The sequence below is a fragment of the Ctenocephalides felis genome, unplaced genomic scaffold (genome assembly GCF_003426905.1).
Source record: "Ctenocephalides felis isolate EL2017-DRISC unplaced genomic scaffold, ASM342690v1 CF-g0.4_SCAFFOLD_03571, whole genome shotgun sequence".
NCBI lineage: Eukaryota > Metazoa > Arthropoda > Insecta > Siphonaptera > Pulicidae > Ctenocephalides > Ctenocephalides felis.
Window position 1 is genome coordinate 63,867,687 of NW_020539725.1, and position 14,649 is coordinate 63,882,335.

The 14,649-nt window shown below is 31.0% G+C and overlaps 2 protein-coding genes across 2 annotated transcripts in view; both read right to left on the reverse strand.

The window, feature by feature from the left end:
* LOC113386485 overlaps positions 1 to 504 on the reverse strand; it is a 15,543-nt gene extending 15,039 nt beyond the window's left edge. Inside the window, exon 1 of the mRNA XM_026624265.1 lies at positions 463 to 504. Coding sequence (XP_026480050.1) covers positions 463 to 504 — 42 coding nt within the window. The remainder of the gene's footprint in view (positions 1 to 462) is intronic.
* Positions 505 to 934: 430 nt separating this feature from the next.
* Positions 935 to 14,222, reverse strand: LOC113386486 (probable chitinase 2). Its single transcript, XM_026624266.1, has 9 exons — positions 14,138 to 14,222; positions 11,871 to 12,035; positions 10,339 to 10,534; positions 9,162 to 9,258; positions 7,195 to 7,298; positions 7,021 to 7,120; positions 5,191 to 5,394; positions 3,176 to 3,330; positions 935 to 1,264 (listed from the first exon to the last, which is right to left on the reverse strand). The coding sequence occupies exons 1-9, from the start codon at positions 14,220 to 14,222 to the stop codon at positions 964 to 966; spliced, it is 1,407 nt and encodes a 468-aa protein (XP_026480051.1). The 3' UTR covers positions 935 to 963.
* Positions 14,223 to 14,649: the final 427 nt, after the last annotated feature.

The following is a 14,649-nucleotide window of genomic DNA, read 5'->3' on the forward strand; positions in this document are numbered from 1 at the left end:
CAGAGTTCTGGTCAGTTTTCCAGTGTTTTGGAGTCCTGATTAGAATTTAGAGGTCTGGCCGAATTTTTAGATGTCTGGTCGAATTTTTAGAGTTTTGGTCAGAAATTTCTGACCACAATTTCAGAGTCCTGACACAATTTTAGAGTCCTCACTAGAATTTTGGAGTCCTAGTCAGAATTTTAGAGTCCTGACTAGAATTTTAGAGTTCTGACTAGAATTTTAGAGTTCTGTCTTCATCAGAGTTTTTAAGTTTTGGTTAGAATTTTAGATTTTAGTTCTAAATTATAAAATCCTGTTCACGTGGTCTAAATTTTAGACATTTGATAAAAATTTTGGCTAAAATTTTATACCTTTGGCCAATGTTTACGAGCTCTTATCAAAATTTTCGAGCCCTTATCGAATTTCTAAACATTTGATCAGACCTTTGATTAAAATTTTATCCTTATAATCGAAATTTTATACTTTTGGTAGAAATTCTAAACTTCTGGTCTTAACTGTATACATTTAGTAGAAGTTTTGGACTGTTGGTTGAAAATTACCATTTTTTATCAAACATTTTTTTCTCCACTTTCGTTTGCGTCCCTGGTAACACTTTTCGTAACGCTGTCGACAATATTCAGAATTATCATCTTTGGAAAGACTTTGGGAAAACGATACATTTTTATAAAAAAAGATCTAGTAGTGAAAACATGTTGATTTTTTCTTTGTCTTTTGTCATTTTCGATATTAATATTAAATTATAATAATTATATAATATACTTTCCGCTTGTGTATATATTATATTATATGATTCGAAATATAAAACTGATCGTATTACATCAAATTATTTACTTATAATCAAGAAGTTTCAGAAGTAGGCAAGTATAATACAATTTATTATTTACACATTTATTAATCATTTATACAATTTTAATCCTAATCCTAATCTCTATTTCATCATCAGCACCAAATTCATCAAAACCATCACACATCCAACGACTCCTGCACAAGTATTACCACTACTTGTTGTGCCTGGTCACCATCATCATGTTTTGGTATCAAATTTTCCTCCTCCTTCCTGAGTTCTTCCTGGGCTACAGTTATAGCTTCATTGATGGTCCTCAATAAAGGATATTTTCTGGATCCTGAATTTTTGCCTGATGGCCTGTAGTAGTGGTAGTCCATGTAGGTCTCTGCATATTCGGAGTTTGGGCAATTTCCGTGGAAGTCGTCGGTGTCTATCGACCAGCTCATTGCACCTGCCAACTTACGCTGAACCAGAAACCTGGGTAAAGGAGATAAAGGATGGTGTATTTGGTGAAACTAAGATTTAGTTGAAGGTAAGATTGTTTTTTAACTTCCCGAAGGAGAAGTTTATGTTTTCATCAAAAAATCCGATTCGCTCATTTTATGTTTTCTCCTGGACGTTTTAAGAGACATTCTGAATCGAATAAGACCAAATTTATTTATAAAAGTATTTATGTATGCATGGTGTGTGGTGTATGTGAACAGATTTTTTATAGTTCTTTTACTTAAAAGTGATTCAGAAATTTTCAAAAAAATGTAAAAGAGTAAAATATGCTCATTTTTTATGAATATGCAAAAATTTAGTAAAATTTTTATAGATCATGCACCTAACGTTACTTCACTCAATAAATCAATAAAATGATACATAGATGTCATTGCAATGTAATAATCCATATGATTTGTTTAAAGTACCAACTTTAATAATATGTCTGTTAAAATTTCATGATAATCCTTCAATTAGTTCACAATAAATGATTTAAATAAATTTGAATAAATAAATAAATGATTTAAAAAAAACTAGAGGTGCCTGGCATCGTGCCTTAAGGCAAATTGCTGGAACTTCCCGTATCAAAAATTGAAATTTGAAAAATCTTTAAAATTTTTTTAAAAAGAAAAAAAAATAGATTTTTATGAATTTTGATATTTTTGACCAACATTTGGAAAAAGTATGTGTGTGAACAGATTTTTTGCCGTAAATCGACGTTTTCTCCAAAACGGTTGGACCGATTTCAAAAATTTCAAAGACACTCGATATATCTCGATGAGGACTATTGCTTGTCAGTTTTGTGCGACGATCGGCCGAGCCGTTTCTTTGTAAATTGCAGAAAAATGAAAAAATTTTCGTCCACGTTTTAGCTCGCAATTCTTAATCGATTTTGAAAATTCAAAAACCGTTTGAAAGATATTGGTTGGAAATCGTGCTGATTAGTTTTTGGTAAAGATCGGCCGGGCCGTTTTCTTGTAATAAAGTTTTGTTAAAACAATTTTTTTCGACGATTTTTGTGATTATTTTTTTGACGGTAGACACCATAGTTTTCTAGATCATACTAAAGTATTACGACCCTACGACAATTGGTTTAACTTTGAAAATTCGTCAAAGTTTGCAAAAATTAGTATGTTTTTTTGGCATTTGTCAAAATTGGACTTTTCATCGACGTTTTCTCAAAAACGCCTGAACCGATTTCAGAAATTTAAAAGCCATATGATGTATCTCGATGAGGATTATCGTTTGTCGGTTTTGTGAGACGATCTGCCAAACCGTTTCTTTGTAATTTGAAAAAGAGTGTTAAATTTTTCGTCCACATTTAAGCTCAAACTACCGATTCGATTTTAAAAAATCAAAAACTGTTCGAAAGATATTAGTTGGGAATGATACTGACTAGTTTTAAGTGAAAATCTACCAAACCGCTTTTTTGTAATTAGCTGTTGAAAAAAAAAATTTAAACCGATTTTTATGTAACTTTTTCGGCAATATATATCATGGTTTTATAGAACTTACTGAAATATTACGACAAGTAGTTTAACTTTAAAAATTCATCAAAGTTTGAGAAAATGAGTAGTTTTTTTGGCGTTTGTTAAAAATAAAATTAGGTGATTTACTTGGTATAACGATAGAGTACTTGGTCTTAATGAACATGCTAAACAATTAAAGTCCTACAAAAAACTGTCTCAATTATAAAAATTATAGATTTTTGAAAATGTGCTTTTAGAAAATACTCCGAGTTAACGTGTTCGTTCGTTTTCAATTATGTGTAATAAATCCTCTCGGAATACTTCTAATCACTCATAAATTAATTTGTTTATTATTGATTAAGTCGATTATTTACACATATCGGGAAGTTCATGTAACTTGCCTCAAGGCAAAATACCAATACCAACTAGTTTTTACCTCATTTTATTGGCAACGGATCTCGTGCTGTCATAAGTGACCACATGTAGGGTTTCGTTTTCGGGTCCTGTCTTAGTCCAGGCGATTGCCTGGGATCCTTCAGAGTCCCAACCACTTTGCCAACCTCCGGTTGAGTTGTTGAGGGCTGTACAGATCTAAAATCGAATAAAACAATTATATATTTGCATTTATATATTTGCATTATTTTCAAATCTCAGCCAGGCAGAGGTGCGTGGTATGAGAGATTATGAAAACAGTTTTCATATTTTATATATATATTTCACTTGACTATTTCTGTTTTTTAGGGTGTTGCTTGAATTGAATTTTGCTTTTCGAAGGACCGATTGTAAATATAATACTTTGATTTTGTAACTAGTAATATTTATTTTACTTTAATTACATAAATTACATCGTATTTATAATAATTTAATATGGTTTTATTACGTGTTGATGATGATTTGAGTTTAATTTTATAATAAATCGATTGATGATTTTTTTGTTTTCTATTTCGTATATACCCGCATGCTTTGATTGGCGAGAACAATTTCGTTAATATAATATCTATTATAATTAAAATATCTTTATATATAACTCTTTGTCTTCAATTTCCTTATAGGATTTCTTTATTTTTAACTTCTCGTAGGGTAGTTATAGTCATGGGCCGAAAATCGAAAATGAAAATTTTTGCATTTCTCGACATTTTGAAGGTTTCTGAACATTTTAAAAGGCATACCTCAGACAAAAATGGATGTGTGTGTGTGTTTTGTATGACCGCATTTTTTCGTCCACGTTTTCGGGCGCACGGATCAACCGATTTGAATGATTCATTTACCATTCGATTCCTATTGATAGGGAGATGTGCTGATTAGTTTTTGGCAAAGGCAGATCGAGCCGTTACGGAGAAATGTAGCAAAGAGTGCAGAAAATACAAATCGAGTTTTTGAGAGAACGGATTTGAATGATCTAAAAAACGTTCAATTTGTAATGATTGGGAGAAGAGGTGATTAGTTTTTGGCAAAGTCAGGTCTCGTCATTTCGAAGATAAAGAGCTAAATGTGTTTCATTACAATTTGGTCGTCAGTAGAGTCCCTTTCCTATTCTAATTCTCGTATTTAAGTTTGCTTGTCAGTAGAGTCCTGTTTTCATTTTTCGTGTTTTATTAGAATTTGATCGTCAGTAGAGTTCGTTTTTTCCATTTTTAGTGTTTGTTAGAATTTGCGAGTCAGTAGTGTCTTTTTCATTTTTTTAGTGTTTTATTAGAATTTGCTCGTCAGTAGAGTTCGTTTTTTCCATTTTCAGTGTTTTTTTAGAATTTGCGAGTCAGTAGTGTCTTTTTTTATTTTTTTCAGTGTTTTATTAGAATTTGATCGTCAGTAGAGTTCGTTTTTTCCATTTTCTGTTTTTTATTAGAAGTTGATCGTCACCAATGTTTATAATACAACTTTAGGATAACACTTATGGTTTAGGAGTATTTCGTAAATTTGGTAAAAAGTTAAGATTAATAAATGACACAGTCTAAACGCCACTCTGGTACCAATGTTTACCCAAGCGCGTTTAGACTGTTTATGTACTGGAGAACTTTTCTAATTTTGTGAAAACAAAACTATTGAAAAATGTGAAAATGCTGCCAAGCTAAGCACAGTATAAGTGAAAATGTCGCACAGGATTATTTGCAAATTCGTTTAGACTGTGACTATACGGGAGCACTTTTTCAATTTTGTGTAAATTAGGCAAACTTTTTTTTTTAAATTGAATTCGTAATGAAATGACGATTGTTAATGTTTTGGAGATAAATTGATTTATGATTTCCATTCGATTTGCTCAGATATAACAAAAAATGCAATGAAAGAAGTTACAGTATTTGTAATAATATATTTGAAAACGTTTAAAATTTCTCGAATATTTCATTACGGGTACGGGAAGTTCCAGCAATTTGCCTTAAGGCACGATGCCATACACCACTAGTTAAAAATTTCTTTCACGGTTATTATTATTTCGAGAATCTTAATCCTTACCTCGTTGTATCCCATAAATCCGTCCTCCCTGGTATAAGGACCCCTAAAACCAGCACTCTTTGCAGACAACCCCAAAGGCACTTCAGAACCGTCTAAAGCGTCCCAGTGTTGCTCCACCACGAAGGTTCTACCGTAGAACGGTATACCCAAAACCAGTTTTTCTGGAGGTGCACCCAATTGCAAAAGGTAATCCACTGTAGTCTCCTGAAATAAAATTTTATTTATTAACTAGCTGACCCGGCAAACGTTGTTTTGCTAAGTAAGGTATATTCTAAACGATTTCTAGAGAATTAAAAAAATTAATACTTTAAGTGTATAAGGATGTGTTGTTTCAATGCTATATAAAATGAGGTATTATAAAAGTTTTATACACTTTCTATAGAAAACATGGTATAATTCATTTAATCCAAGTCTTTTTTGGTCTTTCGACTTATTGATTACGTTTCAAGTTTTTCAGATTCTTTTTGGATTCTGAATTTTCTGTATACTACTAAATAATACTACTACTGAGCTCATAAAAAATTTTCAAATTTCTGCGAGTAGACATAGAAAATGAATTAAGTATTTCTTCTTTGACCTGCTTTTTGAAAAGTTTCAAGTAACTTTCGATGAATTAATGTAAATGTAAAAGCCCAATATGACTTTGAGCAAATATTAATTATATTATAATAATCAAACCAACTATATCACAACATATAACACATTTCACACGAACTATTATCTGACTACTACGTTCAGTAAAACTGCCAGCTACTTCATCATTGTAGAAATGTGCTTTTTTGCTGTCTTCCAAAAATTTGTTATCTAGACTTATTTACTCTATAGGCGGAGAAACTTGGAACGGCCAGGTGGCAAACATTGTTAATGTCTTATTTTAATTTTAAAGGTATTTTACAAAACAATTACATTTTTAACTTATGCTAAAAAACTACCAACGGAAGAAAATACTTTTATTATGGATTTTCAAAGATTACCGTTTATCTACCGATAGCAAAGACATGAGAATCAAGGTTATAGCTGGTTATACATCTTTTTCCCTCTACTTTCAAATAGCGTTGTTGAACAATGCTTAACTTTACTGGTTTTTGACACGTCGGTGGTAGAATTTTTCAACCCTTCATATATTACTATCTATTATAAATGGGAAAATGCTATTCGACAAAATATCCCTTTGATCGATGCCAAATTTAGGTTCTGAATTGAAATAACATAATTATAAAATAATATATCCTAGAAAATGTTTTATATATACCAATGATTATACAAATAATTAATACCAAATAATTATACAAATGAGATCTTTCAGAGCACCGTGTTTGGGAAAAATATGATTTGCAGAAAAAAAGAGTGCTACAACGCCAAAAGGTGCATTCTCATATTAACATTTCAAGAGAGTTGATATTTTGAGTTTCTAGTAACACTTGCGGCCCGTTTACTAACATTTTTATATATAAATAAAACTACAAACAATCATAATTAAATAATATTTACGTAAAATATCCTATTGAACGTAATTGAACATCATCTGTCAAAAACGTTTGACATTTGACGTATTAGCCACCGTCCATTGTTTTATTTAAATTACGCTTCTACAAAAATTTTCAAATTAAAAATGTAAAGTTTCTACGCGGATTTGAAATAATCTCACCTTTTGGACTTTCTCTGGATTGGCACGAATTTTTCAAGAATAAGACTCGCCAAATCGGTTTAGGCGTTTTCGAGTTTTACTTACGGATAACATACTTGTTAGACATTTGAAAGAGATCTCCATTTTTATATAAGATATTTGCTTTAGTTTTGGGGACCTATTGATCTTTTTTTTTTACTTACGATGCTCAGATCACCTCCTTTGATTGGAGCGTTGCCTCCAACTCGTCCGTCCCAGGCTCCATGGTAGTCGTAGCACATGAGGTGGAAGAAGTCTAATAAACTGAGAAATTGATAAATAAATATTTGAAATGACGATAATGATGATGATGATGATAATGTTGTCTTGTCCCTTACCCTTTGAGTTGTTTGATGTCGTATGCCAAGTCTATGGTTTCCCTGGAGGCTCCTAAGGCAGCCGTCAGGATGTAGCCGCGTTTGTCGAACTCTTCTCTCAGTTCCTAAATAATAGTAATAAGTTAGTCACGTGATCAAATACATTAAAAACAATATTTCGATGGGCAAAATTTCGATTGATAATATCTTTATTGAAGGAGGGTGAAAATTTATTGATGCCAGGATTTTTTAATTCAGCGTTGTAAAAAATGAAATAAATATATTGATCAGATTTTTACTGTATAAGGGTGAAAATTTAGGGCTACGTGAATTTTTGGACTTTTATTTAGTTATTGTAAGAAAATTAAATAGAAAAATTAATCAAATCTGTACAGTCTGAGGGTGAAAATTTAGGATCTCATAGATTTTGATAAAAATTGATCAGGTCTTTACTGTAAGAAGGTGAAAATTTAGGGTCGCATGGATTTTTTATTTAGCTTTGTAAAAATTGATAAAAAAGGTAAATTTTTTACTGTAGGATCTGTACTGTAGGAGGGTGGAGAAGTCCAGGGTTTAATTTGGCATTGTAAAATAATGAAATGAATAAATTGATCAGAACTTTACTATGGAAGGGGTAAAAGTTGCATGGATTTTTTATTTAGCATTGTAAAAAAATGAAATGACAAAAAATGATCAAGGTGAAAGTTTAGTGTTGCCAGGATTTTTTAAATAGGCATTGTAAAAGATGAAACAAAAAAATTCTATGTATATATTGATCAGAAATTTACTGTAGGAGGGTGAAAATTTAGGGTTTTAAAAGAAATTGATTAAATCTTTTCTGTACGAGGGTGAAAATTTCGGGTTTTAAAAAAATTGTTCAATCTGGTCTGTAGGAGGGTGAAAATTTTGGGTTTAAAAAAAACTAATCAAATCTTTACTGTAGGAGTGTGAAAATTTAGGATTCCATAGCTTTTTTTTTCTTTAAAAAAATGTAAATATTCTCGATTCTGACTATTTTTAGGGGGAAGTTCATTAATTACATATGTGAGGGGGGGGGGTTGATAAAAAATCACGAAAGATCACGTGTGGGGTCTAGCAAGATAGCACGTAAATTTTTTTTTTCAAAAAAAAAACTAAAATTTTGCGTTTTTTTTGAAATTCGAAAAATGGGTTCGGAAACTTTTACGTAACCAAAAATACTAGTTTGGTGGAGGAGGGCGGGTTTAATTCTAAAAATCACGACGTATAACTAAGGGGGAGGGGGAGTTCAAAAATCCCTAGAATATCGATCACGCGATCAATGGATGCCCCCTGACGGGAGTGAAAAATAAATATTAGATTATTATAATAAAAATCGGTCAAGCTCTTTGAGAGCCTTATATACGAGTATATACTGTGATATATATATATATATATATATATATATATATATATATATATATATATATATTTATATATACATTGTCTATCTATGTGTAAATATGTTTATTTATATATTTATTTGTCAAAAGAGCAAAAAAAACCGGTTTGTTAATAATTCCACAAACGCTTTCATATAAAGGTCAAACGTGATTTTGATCACATTTTCGATACTTTCATTATTCTATCGACTCATAGAGCATGTTATCGTTTCTCTAAATATTCTAGAATGACATTTGACCTATTGGCAAGTAGTCTTAAATGAAATCTTTCGTCTTGTAATAAAATGGAATAGTTAAAAAAAATACCATTCATTTTTGTCAATCCAATCTTAAACAGATACAAATTAAAATAATGAGTATGAATGAAGATAAAAGCAATAAATGAGACATGAACATTAAAAAAATACACAAAAATAACAATATAATAAAAACAATTTTAACTTTTTGGAAAATCCAATTAACGCGACATATAAAGAAGACGTTTTTAAGTTAAAATTTCATTTTTGAAGTTAAAAGTTTGCATTTTTCTTACTATATATAAACTTTTCTTTAAGGTTTCGTACTAACCTTAACCAAGAGCACAAAGTTACGTTTGTCTTCGGGGGCTCCGCCCCTCTTTCCGGGGAATTCCCAATCCAGATCGAGACCATCAAAATTGTATTTTCTGAAATAATAATAATAACAGAAATATTGGATTAAATTTTTAATTTGTTGTTACAATTTCAAGTTTTTAGAATATTTAGCTGTTTTTGGTAGAAGGGTAAAAATGTAGGGTTGTATAGATTTTTTAATTTTCAGAAGTTTTAGAGGTTTCTGAACATTTTGGCATACTTTAGAAAAAATAATATTTGTGTGTATGTGTGCGCATGTGTGCGGATACAAATTTTCGTCGACGATTTCGCCAACACGGATCAACCGATTTGATTAATTCAAAAAGCATTCGATTCCTGCTAATAAGGAGACGTGCTCATTAGTTTTTCGCTCTAAAAAAACTTTCTTAAATAAAACCCGTAAACCAATTTCCATGAAGAATATTTTACATATGTCATATTTTGAGTACGATTCACGAATTTTAATGAATCATTTTTTTTATATTTAAACAGTTTTATCAAATTCTGGAAATAAACAATGACATGTCGACATAAATTGTATTGGTTGATATAAAACCGATTTTATCTTGACGTGTAAATTTGAAAAGTTAATATTTATTTAACACACTGACATTGTTCGAACATTTGTGTGTATTTGCATTTACTTGCACTTTCTTCTCATTTTGTTAAATTTATGTCAAATCGTATGAATTACTATATCCTCAATATCTTTGCAACTTGCCAATAGATCCTTTTGTAACTCATTTTTTTATTCAATTTTATACTGCAATCTGTATATATTATTACGTTAAGCAGAGAATGCTAACAAGTATATGGTAAAATAATAGACTACAATTCAGTAGATACCCTCAGTGGCGTATCTACTAGAGCTAATTAAAATATAATTAAAAAAACCTAAAAATAAAAGGAAATAAAACAATAAAATATAGTAAAATAAAAGTATTTTAGTTAATCAAACTATATTAGGTCTCCTGGTATTTTTCTTTTAAGCCTGGCCGGCTGGCCTTCCTGGTACAAACGACATGCTAGTTGGTTAGGATGGACGTCTATTCTGCTTTTGTAATTGTTGGTGACCATTGTTAAATGTTCTAAAATTGTAAATATTGCTGTGTCTTTGTGTTTTTTTAACTCACTTGATGAATTCCAGAGCACTATGTATGAACCTTCGCCTTCTGTCAGGATCAGCTGCCATTTTCGAGTAATTTTCGCTGCCCTCTGTCCAGCCTCCGACAGCCAGAGACACCTTCAGATGGGGCGCCCTTCCTCGGAGGGCTGTGATGCGCTCGTAGCCGCCCTTGCCGTAGTCGTCCTTCAGGTCCTGCCAGGGATCTAAGAGAAACAAAAGTCAGAAGTGAGTAGACTCATCAGTAAATTATAATATTTAATGCGAACTGCAAATACACTTGGACAAGCACGAAAAGTTTTATCCAAATTTGACTAGCCGTTTAGAAGCAGTTCAATGACATACATACGTATAAAAAAATATATATATATATATATATATATATATATATATATATACTAGATGACCCGACAGACGTGGTCCTGTACCCATATCTACATTTTTTTAATATCCTATACTAATATTTATTGAATTTTCATCTATATACATTTATACGTATATTTTATTAAGTCAGAGATATAATAATGAGAAATTGGTTGTTTTGTTTTAAATGGATTTATTAACTTCCCGTAGGGCAAGTTATAATAATTGCAAAAATATCTAAAATGAAAATTTTTATATATCTTTACGTTTCAAAACCTTCTGAACATTTTGGCATACCTTAGAAAAAATGGATGTATGTGTGTGTGTGTGTGTGTGTGTGTGTTTGTTCGGATACAAATTTTCGTCGACGATTTCGGGAATACGGTTGAAGCGATTTGAATAATTGAAAAAACCTTCGAATCGTATTGATAAGGAGACGTGCTGATTAGTTTTTGGCGAAGGCGGGTCTAACCGTTCCGAAGATATGGGGCAAAGAGTGCCAAAAACGGTAACTCAGTTTTTAAAAGAACGGAGCGTCCGATTTGAATAATTCAAAAAACATTTTATTTGTATTGACTAAATGAAGAACTGTTCAAATTTTTGGTCCAACGACTTTGGAGATATGGAGAAAAAAGTAAAAAAATGAGCCATTTGGCGGTCAAAAATGAACATTAGACATATGCACATCAAATTATCACATATTTTATAGAGATTTTAACAATAAGTATAATTTTGGTTTACATTCCCATGAGTTCCGTACCAATGTTTACGCGTTAGACGGCGACGCGGCGCTTACGCGCTTTGATATTTCGTCTTTATGCAGTTAAAGCAGTACGATTGCTTTGAAAAAAAAGTTCAGAATTTCCAAAATATTTCAAAATAAATGATTTAAGATAGAATGATTTAATATGGTTCGAAATTCTATTAAAAGTTTCAACTCATTGATCAACTTTTATTGATTATTATTATTGATAATTTTTAAATACTCGAATTTTGAATTGCGGTACGGAAAGTTCCAACAATTTGCCTTAAGGCACGATGCCCTAATTGCCTTAAGACAGTATTCCACTTACAGCTAGTTATCATTTAATATCATCTATAAATACACTTGGACTAACACAAAAAGTTTTATCCAATGATATACATCCATTCAGATGATTTATATATATTTCTACTTACCCAAAGATTTGAGACTATCCGTGGTAGCATTAAGACCAGCAAAAGAATAAATTAAATGAGTGCACAGGGTCGAATCGATGTCCTCTAAAGCGTAGGACCCTAATCCGGGTCTGTAGACTGCCCATGTCGCCACGTAACATACTACCACCTTTCCGTGTTCTGGCCCTAAAAATAAAAGAAACATCACATACATGAACATTGATAAATTCTAAAAATCCGATTTGAGAATTTTATGTTTTCTAGACGTTTCAAGTCATTCTGAATCGTTTGAGACCAAATTTGGGGAAAGTAGGCGTGCGATAAAGTGTAAATTTTCGAAGAATTTTGTTCTTGGCAAAAAATCCCATTTGCTAATTTCAAGTTTCAAGTCATTCTGAATTGTTTTTAAGTACTTTTTGAAACTGTTTTTTACTGTAGACGTTTCGGAAACAGATACGTGCCATCTTCAGATTTAAAAGCATTTATCATTAAGGAAAATATTACTAAATCATCTTGGAACATTTCTCACGGTATTTCATTTTCTTATTTTTTATTCTTATATAGAAGTAGTTGACATATTATTTATTATTTATCTCAAAAATAAAGTTTACGCTTTTCGTAAAAACTAGTTTAAACGGTTTCCAAATGTTTTTAGAATATTTTTGTACTTTATTCCTCTATTTAATGAAGAAACGGCTTGGCTGATCGTCACCTTATAATAATTTTATTACAAAGGCCTAGCCCTCAAACTGACCTAAATTCCATTCCAGTTGTGCATCATGCAAATAATAATATATTATTAATATCGAAGACACTTTGGAATTTTATAATAACAAAGGTTATGTTTGAATGTCGCATCGGCGTAATGATAACTTTGAGCAATATCGCCTTCAGGATAATTTTAGACTCTTACATTTCAAGGAATAAATTTAAACCAATTTTATAAGATATTTTTTCAAATAGTTCTTTTCTAATTTTTTCAAATTGTTGTGCATGAGGCAACCCCAAAATTACTATATTATATTTTATGCAATTTGGCAACACCGCAAATTTAAGGATTCTAGCTCAATTTATGCACAATCTGACAACGTTGCCCCAATAATATTAGATATATAGACAATTACCGTTGTTTTCTCTGAAACTTAAAATTCCTTTTTTAATCTGAAAATTTAATTTGTTATTTTTATATTTTCCAGTCGTTTCAAGTCGTTTTGAATCGTTTGTGACTAATATTGAAAAAAATGTGTGTGTGAGGCGAAATTTGATCTATTGGCGTTTTCTCAAAATTTGCTGGACCGATTTAAAAAATTCAAATGACATTTGATGAAAATCGATAAAACTTGCGTTAATTAATTTTCGACGATCGGCTGAACAGTTTCTTTATGTTGCTGGAAAATTTCAAGTTTTAGGATTGTCTGAAACCAAAATGGCTAACATATATGATTATTTTATCTGAACTACAGGGCCCGCAAAATAACTTTTTTCAAAAAATGCTACAAAGCAAAACTACTGAATATTTTCTCAAATTTCTTTTTTTGAATTTGAATAATAAAATTAATAATATTTTCAAATGAAAACTCCCAGAAGTTTAAGGATTCTATATGAATTTTAGCCCCAAACAATTACCTCTCCTTCTAGATAAATAATTTTTGCTTTGCTCATTTTATCTGCAAATCCAATTTGATACTTTTTTTCTTCTCGACGTTTCAAGCCATTCTGAATCGTTTGAGACCAAAATTGAAAAAGGTATAAGTGCGGGTAGAATATCGTATTTAGTGTGATTACTTTCAATTAATTAATTAATTTATTTATTACCCCGGAGGAACAGTTTATGATTGCGCCAGAAAAACCGATTTCTTTTTCTCGACGTTTTAAGTCATTCTGAATCGTTTGACAATGCAAAATTTCAAATTTTATCGACGTTTTCGTGAAAACGGCTGAACCGATTTCAAAAATTCAAAAGCCATTCGATGTATCTTGATAAGGACTCGCTTTGATTAGTTTTAAGAGATGATCGGCCTAGCCGTTAATTATATAATAATTAAAATTTATTAATGTATAATATAAGCACCATCTGATCAGTTTATATCAGTTTTTAATCGTTACCATGGCAACGACAATTGTAATTACGAAACAACCAATCAGCTATAGGCGACGAGCACAACATTGTCTTATTGTTAGATTAAATTGGCTCATATATAATTTATTATAATAACTTGCCAACAGGCATTTCGAATATATATTACCATAATTTTTTTAATAATTTTTTCTACTTTATTAACAATAACCTGTTTTTGCGGCAACATTTTGCAGAAACAAACAGGAAACTGCGACGGCAACAAAAGCCGCATACAAATGTCTCATTTTATCCATTTTGGTAAATGTCAACGCACTCTAATTAGTTGATTATAATTAATTAGTCTTTGATACACATAATTAACACGATTTTTGTAAACAATAATTAGTGATAAAACTGTATTTTAAATTCCAATTTAGATTGAACAGAGGAACAATGTGAAATTCATTTACTCTACCACTCACTTTTACCCACAATTGTTAACTTTATCTCTATTTGTTGTTTTTAACTCTTTTATTTTGCACTATTTTTACTAACAATTTTTTAACAGAGTTTTATTAATTAAGTTTTCGTTTATTTAGACTAATTTAATTTTTTTCTAGAGTTGTGTCCATATGTCGCGACCGAAAGAGAGCGTGCTTTTGTCGAGACTGATGGAAAGGTTGACTTCTTGTTCCCGTTTCTTGGCGGACGAATTTCCGGAGGTTCTAAAACTTTTTTTGA